General features: G+C 52.3%; 4 protein-coding genes across 4 annotated transcripts; 3 read left to right on the top strand and 1 right to left on the bottom strand.

Annotated features, from left to right (window-relative positions):
* Window positions 1-2,088: 2,088 nt before the first annotated feature.
* QC763_511180 (uncharacterized protein) lies at window positions 2,089-7,296 on the top strand (the record flags this gene model as incomplete). The annotated part of the gene is made up of 4 exons (XM_062913680.1): window positions 2,089-3,408; window positions 3,477-5,708; window positions 5,756-6,692; window positions 6,743-7,296. 4 exons carry the CDS (start codon window positions 2,089-2,091, stop codon window positions 7,294-7,296), a joined length of 5,043 nt encoding a protein of 1,680 aa, XP_062765090.1.
* A 61-nt stretch (window positions 7,297-7,357) lies between these two features.
* On the bottom strand, window positions 7,358-11,127 carry QC763_511170 (uncharacterized protein). Its single transcript, XM_062913679.1, has 2 exons — window positions 8,890-11,127; window positions 7,358-8,830 (listed from the first exon to the last, which is right to left on the bottom strand). The coding sequence occupies exons 1-2, from the start codon at window positions 10,139-10,141 to the stop codon at window positions 7,551-7,553; spliced, it is 2,532 nt and encodes an 843-aa protein (XP_062765091.1). The 5' UTR covers window positions 10,142-11,127; the 3' UTR covers window positions 7,358-7,550.
* Window positions 11,128-13,882: 2,755 nt separating this feature from the next.
* QC763_0077840 (uncharacterized protein) lies at window positions 13,883-14,268 on the top strand (the record flags this gene model as incomplete). The annotated part of the gene is made up of 2 exons (XM_062906059.1): window positions 13,883-14,045; window positions 14,156-14,268. The coding sequence occupies 2 exons, from the start codon at window positions 13,883-13,885 to the stop codon at window positions 14,266-14,268; spliced, it is 276 nt and encodes a 91-aa protein (XP_062765092.1).
* A 471-nt stretch (window positions 14,269-14,739) lies between these two features.
* On the top strand, window positions 14,740-15,356 carry QC763_511160 (uncharacterized protein; the record flags this gene model as incomplete). The annotated part of the gene is given in 3 exon segments (XM_062913678.1): window positions 14,740-14,770; window positions 14,825-14,917; window positions 14,926-15,356. Coding segments are annotated over 3 exon segments (555 nt in total).
* Window positions 15,357-15,568: the final 212 nt, after the last annotated feature.

The following is a 15,568-nucleotide window of genomic DNA, read 5'->3' on the forward strand; positions in this document are numbered from 1 at the left end:
TCCCCATCTCCACAAAATAGGCCAGTTATTTTCGAAGTACCTCGTTGTCTCCAAGATCAAAACGTGACTTTGGGCGATACTTTTCCTGTTGAACAATGAGCACCACTATCCCCGAAGCAGGCAGACCGGAACCCCTCAGGGGTCACCTGCATTGCATGACAGACGGAACAGAGAGACCTATCGAAAAATGCAGTACTACACTGCGTCACTGCATGTCTCAAGCGCGAATTCCGCAAGCTGGCATAATGGAACTTTGAACTGTCTGCTTCAGCCAGCCACTTTTGAGGATCAGGATGGGTACGTCTGCATCATGAGCCGGATTGGGAGGTGAAGCTGTACATCATGAGCGCTGAGTTGTCAGGCATCACGATCGTCACATGAAATCATCCGGTGTCAGGATTGTGAGTTCATATTGTTCGTCTTTGGGTGATCGACAACCACAGCGCGTGGTGGTTTGAGGGGCCACTGAGCTCCACGAAGGAAATTGCCATTATCGTTACCTCATATTTACAAAAATCATGTGCAGATTTTGCATGACAAGACGGTATATAAATTATCATGGCTCTGCTTCCGCATTCTGCCTTTACATACTCTCACTTTGTCACCATCTTTCCCATTACCTTGACAAACAAAAGACATCTGAACCGTTCCACAAAGTATTTCCCATCTCCTTCAGGACTTGAATAGCAATCATGGTCGGCGTAACAACCATTGCGAACCTCAACGCCCCAGCCGGCAAGCAAATCAGCTTGTACTACAACCTCAAAAATCAGAACCTTGGTCTTCAGCAACGCAATGCACTCAGCACCTGGAGAACTGTGATGCAATGTTAGTCGGGCGGCACGTTGAAAGCTCCGAACCAATTCTGCGTGTCTGGATGCCGTCCGAACGGTTCGTCGCACTAGATGGGAAAGGATTCTTATCATACCAGAGCAGCTTGATCTTTTCGAGAATTAATCGCAATTCCTTTTGGTGCGCCTCGTCTATCTTCTTAGCAGCTTCCCACTGCTCCTCCGTCCTCTTCCCCTTCGACACAATGCTCTCCACTAGGCCTTCCATTTTTTCAACAATCTACCCAGCAGCTATTAGCCTGGACTCATTCAGAACATCAGTCTGAAGGCCTCGATGACGAGTATGTGAAGCCAAGGCTGGTGATAACAGGGAAGGTCTGGCACTTCATTGCTCTTCACTCACTTTTGCAGTCTCTGTAATGACATAGAGACTCTCAAATGTAGTGTCGGGATCGCCTCGCGTGAGAATTTCCCACTCCAAGGGTGCCGTGGAGGATTGCATGTTGGCAATATCAAAGTGAAGATGGATTCTTTATTTGGTCGCTCTTTGAGAAACAAAAGAGGGAGATGTCCTTACCTGGGATCAAGAGTGCACGAAGATCGTGACCATGAGTTGGAATAATGGTGGGTCCCTTATACAGAACCTGAAAGAAATGGGTGTCGTCTCTCATGACGTCTGCGATTCAGTGTAAGTATCTATTTGTCGAGGGGGAGAATGAGTACTTTCACGGCACTTACGAGAATGGGAGGGGTTGCTCTGCTGCGGGCCGCCCACTTCAGCAATTGATCCTTGGGTTCAGCTGCATTGTTAGGTTGTCAGCCCATGGCTTGGCGGACGAATGGGTGTCTAGACTTTTGCATCTAGACTTTTCATGCATTTATCGCGCGCTGTCCATTGTACCCAGCGTGCTTTTACGCAGTTGATTGACTTGAACTTGTTCCCAATCTGTCAAGGTGCACCACCCTCATGTATGCGGGGAGTCGGATCACATAGCACTGTGCCAACACCAAACAGGTGCTGCATTTGGGACACCACTTCAGCAGTACCTTACGTACTCGGAGTTCAAGCATCGGTGACACTGCTCTCTCTCATAGGGTCCGATGCCTCGCCAGTCGTCTTGTATGATCGTGAAATGTCGTTACAGTAGGAGGATGGTGCACCGAAGACCATGGAGTCGGCTTTGGCCTTGACTACGACACAATTTATGATTAACTACATTTGATTCTTGGTTATCATTACCGATACTAAGATACACAAACCACGGCACTCACTCAGTCAGCCCGTCTTATCGCCAAAATGTCAAACAAAGACCCTCCCCCGCCTCCAGCTCCTCCCTCTGGCCCATTCACAGTCTACTCCAGCGTCGCGAAGCAGGGTGGCACGGGCTCAGTCAAGACTCTAACAGCAAAAACAAACATCGACAACTTCGTCCGTCAGCTTAGCTCAAGCAGTCTCGTCTTTCCCAGAGCGCCAACATCCCCTTCTCCTGAGACGATCCCTTTGGACCCATCTGATATCACCTTCAAATGGCTTACGCTCCTCGATCCCAAGGGCACCGTGAGTGCAGGTTTTCATGATGCCGCCACTCAAGACATCGATAACTTTCAGGTCCGCATGGCAGCCCCTTGGGATCTGGTGTTCAGTTCTGCGCCCACATTCCTTGTAACGACATTTGGTTCTGAGGGCAATCCGGGTTTAGCACCTGTGTCCAAGGTCCCCGTACCTGGGTTGAAGGATACTGGCAGTCTTCTGTACATGGGCCTCGACCCAACGACCACGCCCGTCACGTCGTCTGTGAAGGAACTCTTCGCCTTCGCTGGGCTGAAGTCACCGCCTCTCTCTGAGTTTGCGCCTTGGGGTGTCACGCTGCGGGTATCAAGCGATCCAGCCAAGCCGATTCGTAACGCGCTTTGGTACAGCCCACTCAACTACGATCAGACCATTTTCCGTCTGCAGTTCAGTCTCAGTGACGCAGATAGAGCCACCTTGCAAAGCTACATTGCCAAAGCACTTCCATCCCTCGAGTTCAGAAATGTGGATTTCATCTGCCGCCGCACCATCACCGGTATGACTACAGGTGGCAAGATATCAGCTTCCGCCCAAGGTGAAGTCCTGATCGAGACAGAGTGTCATCTTTTGCCCAAAGGCCATGATCTTCAGATCAGAGCGCGAATCAGCATTTTCCATGACCAGTACCATCTAACGTTCCAGCTCGACGAGCAGATCAAAGGTCACTCTGCCCTGGGAGACATACTGGCCCGGCTTGCAGAGTGTGTAGGGCTTCAGTCCGATGACTTCAATTTTGTGACGGACATGCTTATGCAGCAGGATGGGAAGGCCTTTGGGGATGCGCTGGAGTTGCGCCAGATCCAGATTGCTCTCGGCACTGATGACGGCGGCAAGACAACCAAGTTGATGTCTTTTAGTGTCGACATTCAGGCCACGGCAACATTTGGGCATGAGAATGGCCCTGATGGCAATCCCAAGGACGCAGACCCTGTTGTCTTTCTGCTGACGTACTTGTGGGAGAGGGGAGGACCAACATTCGGGTCGATTAGAGGGAGCTTGTGGAATGGGAAGCGCCCTATTTTCTTACCTATTTTTCTCTTCCCATCGGTTTCATACCTACTTGTCGCTACTTTTCCAGTAATATACCAAGTCTAATAGCTAACACGCTTTTCCAGACTTCAACGATAGCCCTGACAGGAACTTGGCGCCTGGGTTCGAGGAAATCAACTCTCGTCCCCACTCTCGCCAAAGTCCGCAAGGCCATCAGCATCCCGGGCCTCATCCCAGGCTTGAACATCGAGAACGTGCCACACAATATTCCCACTGATATCAGCAGAGCCTACATCGTGCTCAACCAAAGCAGTATAGCCGTGGGCGGTACTGTCCAGTCGCTGGATTTTACCTCCCAGGATAAAGACTACCCCGTACCACAGCTTAATCTTGGATGGGTCAGCATCGACGCTTCGTACAACTGGACCAAAGGGGCAACATCTCCTCTCAACGTCAAGGCCTCCTTTCTCGCCGAGCTCAGGCCGTCCAAGAATGCTACACACAAGGAGCCTGCCACGCTCGTGGGCGCCATGGTCTATGATAGTGGCAAGTGGACTTTGAGCGCTGACCTGGAAGGACTATATCTCTCTTCTCTCTACAACTTCTTTTTCCAGATGCCATCGAACGCCGACCCCGATGCAACTGGCGAAGCAGATCACGTTCTCCCGCTCATCGAGGCCATCGAGATTGAAAGCATGAAGCTCACCTACGTCTATGACAAGACGCCTACTACGGGAGACCAAGTTGTTGGCAGCTCATTCACCTTTGACGGAATTTTGAATGTCTCTGATTTGCAGCTCAAACTTCATTTCTCGTATGAGAAGAAGGCCTCTGAGTTCCGAGCAACGTTACATGCCGGATCGGCGACAACCATTGGGAAGATCATCGAAGATCTCGTCGGAGATTGCATCGACGTCCCAGAGTTCTTGTACGACGCCAAACTAGATCCAGCAAAAGACGGCCTTGAGATCGGTGTCATGAAGGGCTCATCGGCAAAGCCAGGCACCCCTGCACCATTCCACTTTGTGGCCAAGCTCACGGTGAATTTCCCCAAAGATGTCCAAATCACGTTGACCTTCGCCCAGTGGCATGGTAGCAACTGGTCTGCTTCAGAACCGTCCAAGAAGCCGATCAAGGCCGCTCTGACCGGCATCCCCCATGTGTCCATCCCTCTTGTTGGCGATATCACGCAGCCATTTGACGAGATGTACTTCATGCATGTGATCGACGGTACCAAGAAGAAGTCATCCCAGCAACTTCCTGGCATAAGTCGCAAGGAGAAGGATGATCTCAATCTGGATGAAGCATTCAAGGCTCATCCTCTCGTTGTCAAGGATAAATCCAAGGATACCAGCGATGATGTAGTGGTCATCACTGCAGGCGCGCACCTCGCGATTGTCATCAAGAACGAGAGAGGCGAGAGAGTCTGCATCCTCGACTACAACTTCAAGAAGCAAAAGACTGTCGGAGATGGAAAGGAGAACACCAAAAAGCGAACCATCCCGGCGGGGGGAGAAAGCAAGGAACCTGCAAAGAAGGACTCGGACGGCAGCGCGGCCTCGGCGCCTCTGAAAAAGAAGATGGGCGGCCTATCCATCAGCGATATCGGTCTCAAATACGAGAACAAGATTCTCAGCATCTCTTTTACCGCCACCATGGAACTCGGTCCCGTGGGCTTCAGTCTCATCGGGTTCGCTCTCAACATGGAGCTAACGAGCCTCAATCTGAGCGATATCAGGATGCTGCCTCCTAGCCTGGAAGGCTTCTCAGTTGTTTTCGAGCGCAAGCCCCTTTCCATTGCCGGCATCATCCGCCATGGAAAGACTCCCGAACTTGAGTACTACGCCGGTGGACTCATCGTCGGATGGACGCCCTACCAACTCGAGGCAGCAGGCTTCTATGGCAAAGCCAAGCCCGAGGGACGAGACCCCTTCGTCTCCGTCTTCGTTTTTGCAAAGCTTGCGGGACCGCTTGTCTCGCTTGAATTCGCAGAGATCTCTGGCGTGACGGGAGGGTTTGGATACAATTCCAGCGTCCGCGTGCCCACAGCCGATCAGATTCCCTCGTTTCCCTTCATTGATCAGCATTCCACGGATAATGCCGGCGATGCACTGGAAGCGCTGCAGAAGCTGACCAGCGCGGGACAGGATGCGTGGTTCCAGCCTTTGCCGGATACGTATTGGGCAGCAGCGGGCATGAAGATTGATGCCTTCCAGACGATCGCGCTTGACGCTGTTGTCGTTGTACAGTTCGGCACTTCTATCAAGCTGGGCATATTTGGTGTTGCATTAGTCGATGTTCCTAGCAGCCTGTCAGACTTCAAGTTTGCCCATGTTGAGCTCGGCCTCGCTGTTGTCGTGGCTTTGCCCTTTGGTACTGGTTTGACGCCCCCCACGCTGATCAGGCCAATGTGGGCAACTTTGTCTTCTCCCTCGGGGGTTATCACCAGGCTTTCAAAGTTCCAGTCGGATGGCCTGTCCCAGATCGCCTCAAAATCAGCTGGGGTCTGGGCAACAACCTGTCCATCTCGGGAGAAGCCTTCTTTGCCATCACACCCAAAGTTTGCATGGGAGGTGGCAGACTTCGAGCTTCCTACTCCGCCGGGCCCATAGCAGCTTGGTTCGACGCTTTTGCCAATTTCCTGATCCAATACCAGCCTTTCCACTTTGCATCAGAAGCAGGCATTTGCATCGGCGCAAGCTTCAACCTGGACATCTGGTTCATTCACATCCACATCTCGGTCGAAGTGTCAGCAGATCTATACCTCTGGGGCCCCCCCTTGGCGGGCATTGTCTCTGTCAACATCAAAGTAGCCAGATTCAACATTCACTTCGGCGATGACAACAACGGACCCGGTGCACTGCAGCTCGACCAGTTCTTTGACCTTGTCTTGCAGGCTTCTAGCAAGAAGAAGGCAGCAACCACCACCACCCCCATGTTGGTCGCAATACCCATCATTCCAATCATGGAACCGGATCAAGCAGCCAGGTTCAAAAGGATGTCTGACAACGTGGGACATACCTTCCTGGCGCGGTTCGGCCTCATGAACGATACCTCTGATCCCAAGCGCGAGCAGAACGCGGAGTGGGTAGTCAGGGGCGGCACATTCAGCTTTTCCATCGGTTGCAAGATGATGGTTGACGACGTGAAGCTTGTAGGCAACAGCAAAGAAGACATCAACTCCAAGGCCTCCGGGGCAGGCAGCATATACGCCAAACCGATGAAGACCGATTCCTCCCTTGCCTCGCACATGACTGTGCGGATCACCCAGACCCAAGGGAAGCAGGTATGGGGAATGAGACGGGAGTACAAGTCTGTTCCTACTGGTTTGTGGCAAAAGTGTAAGTGCTCCTCTCTGTCCTGCCTACTTCAACTGCTAATTATTCTGCAGACGACTCATCAAAAGACCCCTTGAACGGAAAGGCAAATAACAACATTGACGACTATCTCAACGACAAAGACGGAGGGATGAAGCTAATGAGCGGCATCTTGCTTTCTGCTCCTCCACCCAAGATGTCGGATGATAAGCTCAAGGTGTTTGACATCATCGACTCGACGCTCATGGAGATTGAGTCTGATAGGCAGTTCCCTCTTCCAACAGACTGCCATAAAGACTGGGATCCTCACCCGCCAAGGAACGAGGAGGACGATGATGAGTGGACGGTTGTGCAGAAGAGGTGGAAGACACCTCTGTGGAACACGGATAATGAGCCTAAGCACAGTGCTGTTTCCCTTGCAGTCGATTCGAGCCCAGAGGCTGCTGCTCAGCCTATTGTTCCAATGGAACCCAAGACGCGAGACGTACAGACTGATTTTGTTTCTGCTTTTGTCCATGCTTTTAATTGGGATGCTGGCTTGAAGTTACCTAGCCTGGCCAAGATGCCTCGGAAGCTGGAAAAGAGGTTTGGAGATTTGTTTGTCGTTCCACCGATGATGACTGCTTAGTTGAATGGCAGTTTAGGGTCGAGACAAGGGGAGGGGAGAGAAGGAGAAGGACATTTTTACATTGTAGCAGAGCTCACCTACTCAGAAAATGAGGCCAGTTCCTGGGATCACATTGGGTAATGGCCCTAGTATGTCTTGAAGTGTACGATAAAGTAGCCGCTGAAGAGGCTCAACATTGGCCGAAAATCAGCTGACCTGAAAATTCTGGCTTCTGTTATATACCTAATACGCATACATATACAGATTCCTCCTTCTTAATCCACAGTGCCCTCGGGCAACACCGAAATATAATCAATCGGCGCCGGCTCCAACCCATCCGGCCTCCCCACAACCTTTAGCTCACTCCCCTTCTTGACCCTCACCCCCCTAAACGTCTTCCTCGCGGCCGTCTGCCCATCAATATATGGCGACGGCGCCCGTCCAAGCTCATACTCCAAATCCCCCTTCCACTTCCCCACCAACTTCCTATCTACAAACAGCTCCCAGGTCGAATTCCCCAACGCCATATCATAGTAATTAACCGCAAGATCATACTTCCCGCTCGGAACCTTGAGCTTCGTCGTGGCAGTGCCAACAGTGCTGTTCGTCTCGGTAACGACACAGTGATACCCGCTTGCTGCCTCAAAGGGAGAGACTCTATACGACTTATACCCCTTGAGCTCCATCTCCTCAGCTTCAATCCTGTACTTGTGGTTGCCCACACGACCGAGTTCATCAGGGATACCGCTCTTGTTGAAGTAAAACTGGTTCACACTGTCACGCCAGACGAGCGAATGGCCAGCCTGGTAGATGAGCCGGAACAAAACGTGCTCGTAGCGCTCTTTGTCAATCCGGCCCTTGAGCTTCTCCCAAAGGGTGACGAATGTCTGCGCCGTGGCGCTGCCCTTGTAGTGAGCGTCGTAAAAGTGTTGAATGACTGTCTTGCCCGACTTGAGCTTTTGGGTGTACGGGACGTGGTGGAACCACAACAGAAGGTTGTCGGGGGTGGTCTCAATGTTCTCGTACATGGCTGCGATTTCAGGGGGGTACTGGCCGGCGAAACCGGTGCCGTTCCATACTGTGCGGTCCATGCCAATGGTGTCATCGTCGGCGCGAGTCCATTGACCCCAGGGGTTTCCGTCTTGGGAGCCGGGGTTGGGACCGTAGTGGCCGAGGAGGATGTCGGTTAGGGTTTGGATGCCGAGGTTGCCGGAGTAATCCTCGTAGGCGGGCCAGGACTCCATCGAGATCTTGGTGATGACATCGTGGACGAGCTTATCGTGGCCGAAGGTGAGGGTGGTCCACTCCTTGAGGATGCCGGTGGAGGTTTGCTCCGGGTCCCAGGCGAGCTTGCCGTAGGCGTAGAGGTTGGACATGGCCAGGTGGGAGCCGAGCCAGGTGGTGTTGGTGCCGACGTTGACGACACCGGCGTACCCGGTGAGCTTCTGGCCGAAGCGCTTGCCAGACACGATGGACTTCAGGGTCGAGGGCTTGCTGTCGACGCGGAGATCAAAGTCGAGGAGTTCCTTCCACATGGGAGCGAGGTAGACGACGTCTGTGAGGAGAACTGTTAGGGAGTGACGTGACAAGGGGGCAGAATGAGATTTCACATACGGGCTTGTTGGCCAAGATACTCCTGGGTAATCTGAAGCTCGACTGTGGCACCAGTCCTGCGAAGGTGGGTGAAGAGAGGCGAAACAGGCTCGCGGACCTGGAAGTCGATAGGGCCATACTTGATCTGAATGACAACATTGTCCTCAAACTTGTCATCGAGACCGTCGAAGTAGTCGACGGCCGCGTTGGCGCGGTCAGCCTTCCAGTCCAAAGTCTGGTTCAAGCTGCGGTGATCGTAGACGAAAGCGCGGAAAAGGATGATACCGCCGTGGGGCTGGAGAGTGCGCGCAAACAGGTTGGCGCCATCAGCCAGGGTGCGGTTGTATGTCATGGGACCGGGCTGGCCTTCCGAGTTGGCCTTGACGAGGTAACCCGCCATGTCGGGAATACGCTTGTAGAGGTTGTCGGCGATGCCCTGCCACCAGTTGACGACAGCCTTGTCGAGGGGGTCGAAGGTATCAAGCCCACCGAGAAGCTGAGGAGCGGCGAAGTTGAGCGAGACACCAAGCTGGACACCGTAGGGGCGGAAGACATCGGCGATGCGAGCAAGACCGTCCATATTCTCGGGGGTAAGTATCGAAGCATTGGCGTTGACATTGTTGGCTACGACGGCGTTGATACCAATGGAAGCCAACAGCCGGGCGTACTGACCGGCGCGGGTGAGGTCCTCGCGGATGTGTCCGTCCCAGAAGAAGATGGAGTCACCGCCATAACCACGCTCGACGCTGCCATGAGTGCCACCATCTTGCATGTTGTCCCATTGGTTCACCCATCGGACTGGCGCATCGGGGTTGGAGGTTAGGGTAAAGTCGGACACATTGCCCTGGGCGATGACGGAGAGGTAGTGGAAGGCACCGTAGAGGGCACCTCGCTCGTTTTGACCGAGGATCAGGACGTTGCCCTTGGAGATCTTGAGGTAGAAGCCATCCTCGACGAGGTCGGGCAGACCCTTGGCAGCAGAAGGGTTCTTGTCGACGTATGCGCTGACGGTGCCAACGGTGGCAGTGGTACCCTTGGGCTTTGATTTTGCAACAGTCAACTTCTTGCCAAAAAGACCGCCGATGCCGTCCACCAGCTCCTGTCCAGCGGTATGGACGGGATATCCCTTGGTGGCGTTGAGAGTGACGACGGCGGAAGGCAGTTTGCCGAGATGGCGGGAGGCACCCGGGACGCGAGCATATCGTAGCCAGGCAGCGAGACCATCTTCGGCGACGGCAAGGCCGACGACCGCGAGCCACAACAAACTCCGCATCTTGAAGGATTGGGCGGTGCTGACTGAGGGTGCGTCAAGTCATGTTTACACTGACGGCGGCACCTACATTTTAACTTCTGATGCTCGCCCGGCCGTCGTAGCAATGGATCGTCGAAAGTAGCATCGGCCCTGGATGCAATTCTCCAACTCAATTTATCCAGACATCCACTTGCTTGGGTCGTCCCCCCATCTTCCCCATCTCCCCCTCTTGCCAAGATGCAACGTCCTCCAGGGGTCAGATTCCACCACTCACGGGCCGTCATTGGTCTCTTTGTAGCCATAAACCCTAGCATATCCACTTTGCCCAACGGCTCGTCCCCGCGATACGACCAAATCTAGACCAATCCGACCGTTATGATTCCTGGTGCTATTCAGCCTGTTGTTGGCGAGTTGAACATTGCCGGCTCGGCAGCGTGATGGGCTTGCCCCAGTCGCGTAACATCATCAGGTCGGATGGAGCCCTCGTGCCGAAGTCACCAGCTGGGCAATATCGCCAGGACCTGCACGCACGTGTGGTGTGCCCTCCCGCCAGCCATCCTTCGGGTGGGAGGCAGGTACAGATGCAGGTTGAACCTCAGATGGTTGCTTTCCTCGTGGTATTCTTGGGCCAGATGCTTCCCGACGCCATGAGGTTTGCCGGGTCGCTTGCTACGCGGGGCCTGGTGTGCTGACAAAGTCCGGAATCATCGGCGCGGTTCCCATTGCGTCGTGCGAGCGGTCAATGACCTCGGGTAGGTGGAGATGAAGCTGGAGATCATCGTGGAGCATCGGGCTTGACGTCATCTTCGGGTCTTGAGAAAGCTGGAGGGCATGGTGAACGGCCGATATTTTCGTCTCTGTCGTGGAATAAGCATGGAAAGGTGACTGTAACAAGTGTATCCTACCGGTTCAGAGGATCATGTCGCAAGAATATTGCCCGAGATTTCGGTATGTTGAGTTGAAGTGTTGGAGGTGATGGCCCTGATGGGTCCCCTGGTGGAAGTGGGGGAATGGTTGGTTGTCACCTGGAAGGTGGGGCTCAGGTTCCAACAGTCGGGCAGCTTGACGTCCCGGACAACGCTTACCGATAATCAACCTCCATGTGGGATGGTTCTTCCTCAGGTCGACTGATGGATCTAAGTCTCTTTTCGCCTGCCCAATGTTATCTGCTTACCTCAACGCATTTTCTATGCGATCACCATTCTTGGAGCGTTGTCAGTGAGTGGGTAGGGTTGGCGGCAACACCAGAAGCTAGACGACCATTATCTCTGTAGAATAGTATTGGGAACTGGCCCTGGCCGCTTCGATATTCTGGAAGTATACTATTTTTACTGATTCAACGAGGAACAAGCTAAATACCTAGGCGATCGGAATCCCTCCACCTACCTATTTAGAGATCAAACTCCAACGTCCAGGACATGGACATACAAGCAACAACTCTCCACTCTAGACCACATCACACCAAGTACGAATCCTTGGACAAGTCAAGATATCGATGTATTGAACCATATTGGAATCCGATACCGGACTTCATGGCATGTGTCCATGGGGGACACAAAAGAATGACATGTTCTACTACGGGGGCCAATCTCCCTTAGTTGTTGAATCCCCGTCTTGGGGAGAAACATAAATTTGGGTTTTGGGTCAATACTTCGTAGATGAACATGAGGTGATTGTACGGGGACATGTGGAAGCAGCGAACGGAAGAGAGTGAGGAGTATTTGGAACTGTTTGTATTGGTGTAAGCCAAGAGAGAAAATCAGAGGACCCAAACTGAGAAGGCTCGGTGTCCCCGAGACCATTCTTCACGGACTTCCTGATTAATTGTTGATCTCTGAGCAGGCAACCTATAGGTACCTTCCAAAGCCCTAGTGTTTCTTGTCTTGTTTCCCGCCACCCCCTCCCCTGCTGCTGTTGCCCGTAGCATTGCTAGAGGTGCTCTTGCTACTTTCTCCGGACTTTCCACTGTCCCTCTTCGACGACTGCTGCTCGGTTTTCTCTTTGTCTTTGCTGATGGCTGGCTCAAGAACCATGACTGTAAGTATGTCTAACATGGCTGATGGGAGGTATAGGGTTCCTTGATGAATTGATGCGCTTTGTATGATGTGATCTGTGAGATGCAGGTTTTGGATCTTGTAACGCAGTGATGTTGAGTTTGGTGTGGGAAAGCTACAAAGAAAGCTACCTACTTGAATAGGTATGGTAGGTTTATATAGGTAGATAGGTAGATACTAGGATAGCCCTCAGGCTCTCAGGTTTCGCGTCACAACAATCGTGATATCTGTCCTGCTGCTAGGTATCGTGATCTCTCACCTGCTTCGCTGCGTGGCGTATTGTTGGCAAAGTGATACTCACCTGGTGCTAACGAAGAGCAAAGTTCAGTTGGGAGTCGTCTTCTGACGCCATTGATGCCGCGGGTGATATCACTCAAAGGCTCCACTCTGCCACCAGGTCTAGGGAAATTACCTCGCGACAACGGCATGTTTCAAGGTTCTACACGTGATCTGAATGAAAGACGGGATGGCAGCGATCTTCTTCTCAAGAAGCTGTTTCAAATAGCCTTCAGGACTACGAGAGTTAACAGTCATTCGTCGAGGACGCAGGAGATCTATAGCTTGTGATCCAAGATGCTCGCAAATATCCATCGTATAGATGTAGGCGGGGTGGTCAGGCTCCTTGTTATACAGACTTACACACTCTCTATCTTGGTCTCTCACAGTCCAACATCCCGCGCAATATTATCTACCTTCAACAACTTGCATCTGAGGAGTCCACCAGAACAGAATCGAACTCGCAGACCCAAACAAGATCCCATTGGCCAATTCTAAACCGGAAATCTGCCTCAACATCATAATCACAAAAACAATGTTACCCCTTCAAAAAATAAAAAAGTGGGGGGGGGGGGTGGGGGTCATGGACTGGGACCAAAGGATGAAACTTCTTCAAGAGCTCCAGTGTCAGGGAGCAGAGATCGCCGTGACCAAGGGGCAGGTGACAAACAAAGAGCAAAGGGAGAATGATCCAGAACATTAGGGGGAGCACACAAACGGGAAGTCGATCCAAAATGCCAGTTGCAGGTAGATGGTGGTTACCTATTGTTAAGACCTTTGGTCTGGTGGATAGGGGCCTTTGAATACAACCCCGACGCTCGCCACCTGGTTTTTAGACGTCTTACACTGTAAATGAATCTCGAGTGGAATTGCAGTGCTCTGTGCTCTGGTCAATAGTGTGAATTACGTTGTTGTCTTTGCACCACCCAAGTGACCGAGCTGCAAAACAAAATGGTAGGATGAAAGCACTCCTCTCGATAGCCCGAACAGCTCTGGGGTCACACAAATTTTGCTCACACGCCACGTGTACATCCATCATGTGGCATGCCCCACGCTGAATCGACCTTGGACTTGACGCCTTATTGGGCATCTTGCCCTCAACCACCAACTAGCGCCGAATGACTACCATGACACGAGATAGCTTTTCCGACTCACAAATTTCTTTAGAATATAAGGCGACCACCACAACAACACAAATCGTCGACGGTTGAAGATATCCAGAATCGCTACCTGAGCATATCAACCTGAGGTACCAACGTGCTCAAGACTACCTACCTACCTTACCGTATATATACTTTGATCTCTAACACGAAACACCGCTTGAAAGCGACTGCAGCCTTATGTCGCTTCACATGTTCAAGCCTTCATCAACAACCTTTGACCACCGCCGAGCACCTTTCTTCGCCGCCCCTGTCATTCAAAGCCGTACACAATGTCCTCCATGATCCTACCCGAGGAGGAGGAAAGGCTTCGCCGCATAGCCCGCATCGCAGAACAAAGCGCAGCCGCCGAGCGCAAACGGTACGAGCAGACCAAGGCGCAGAGGGAGAAGGAAGAGAGAAAAAGACAGGAAAGAGAACGGGCTGCCCAGGAGAGTAAATAGGGGTGTGGATATGGTTGGAAAGTCCCAGATGGTGGGTGCTCCTCACACACAGTCATGGACGTATCTTGACAGTTGGCGAGCGTCAGCTAACAACATTTTCAGGAGAAGAGTCGGCTTCACTGTCAGGCATGTGTGCCCGAGACAATCAGTTCTCCCTGCTGCTGCCAGGTGCTCTTCAGTCTCACTTGGGGCAACAAATCATGGATCCCCAATAACTACCTACTTAAATTTGCTGATATGGTGAACTGGAGAGGCCGGAAACTCCTCCTTCTAATGGGTCCAAGTGCGTGTGTGTTGGTGCCCAACCCCTCAGCGACCACAGCTGGAGCCTGCCAATTTGCAGACTCGTGGGTAGCTATCAAATGCCACGGATGCTTGGCGGCTCGACACTTCTGGTCTGCTTCTATTTCCTTCGTGCCATTTCGCCTTGGCAATGATCAAAGCTAGGGTAGTTGCGGTTAAGCCGTGGTGGGCAGGCGTGGTGGGGATCGGGTCTTGGTGTCAATAGGCATCTTTCTCGCCCAAGTCCGATCTATATAAGAGACATGATACGAGCAGGATAACCAAGTTGGATATTTTTCCTGTCAGCTTCTCAACATTTCTGAGCTGTCGTCCAAGTTGTATTTTAGGCCAAGCCATCTGTCAAAACATCCAAGCTTTCCCAAGACCTACTTTAACCTCCAACGATGGTGAGCCCGGGAACCTTTAGCCCTGTGGGTATGATGCACCAGCAGGGGGTCATGACAGTGAGCACACATGACAGTTGATCAGTGAATAGGGATTATATGGTTAATGGCTTGCTGCAGCCGAGGCAAATCGAATCCTTAGAAAAAGCGTATTCCCAACTTGAGGTTCTGAACGCACGTGTGCAGGTGAACCAAGATCACGACGGAGTTACCACATTCTACTTCAACGCCGGCGCTGGTACGGATACGAACGGTTGCATATTTCAAACCCACAGTGCCTCGACCACGGCCTCGATACTCCATACGGCGCAGACAAAGGGGGCCGAGATCCAGCAGGCAATGTCGACGTTCTCAGCGTAAAGGCCAATGTGCAGGTGGAAACGGTGGCTGGTGTTCCAGTTTATTATGGAGCTGACGCAGGGGTGTACCTCGCCGACGCTGAAGCCGGTCCTTTTCACGGCACTCTTGGGTTAGCTGCAGACACTGAGATAGGATGCAGAGATCAGTCAGTTGGATGCAAGGTGCTGGGTTGCGGGGTGAGGGTAGGAAGGGTCTGCGAAATCTCGGCCTTGGGCAGTGGCCTTGGAATCGACTTGGGGAAGTTTAAATGGCGGTGAACGGTCGATATGGCGGCCTCCTTGCCATGTGGCCGGTATGTCTTTTATGACAGGGAAAATATAAAATAGGCTGTGAATGGTTAGTGGTGAAAGTTTGAACCGACGTTGAAAAATGCTGTGGCAGCACAGGTGGGAATTGCCATCGAACTACTCTTGTATCGGCCACGACAACTCCCAGTTGACTTATACGATAAGTATGACAGTGCTACCGG

The sequence above is a fragment of the Podospora pseudopauciseta genome, assembly GCF_035222475.1.
Source record: "Podospora pseudopauciseta strain CBS 411.78 chromosome 5 map unlocalized CBS411.78m_5, whole genome shotgun sequence".
NCBI lineage: Eukaryota > Fungi > Ascomycota > Sordariomycetes > Sordariales > Podosporaceae > Podospora > Podospora pseudopauciseta.

Bases quoted from the DNA above. Each gene is read 5' to 3' on its own strand.
- QC763_511170 (XM_062913679.1), bottom strand. From the start codon at position 10,141: ATGCGGAGTTTGTTGTGGCTCGCGGTCGTCGGCCTTGCCGTCGCCGAA. The intron at 8,831-8,889 runs GTATGTGAAATC...TTCTCCTCACAG, and splicing joins GTATCTTGGCCAACAAGCCC to ACGTCGTCTACCTCGCTCCC.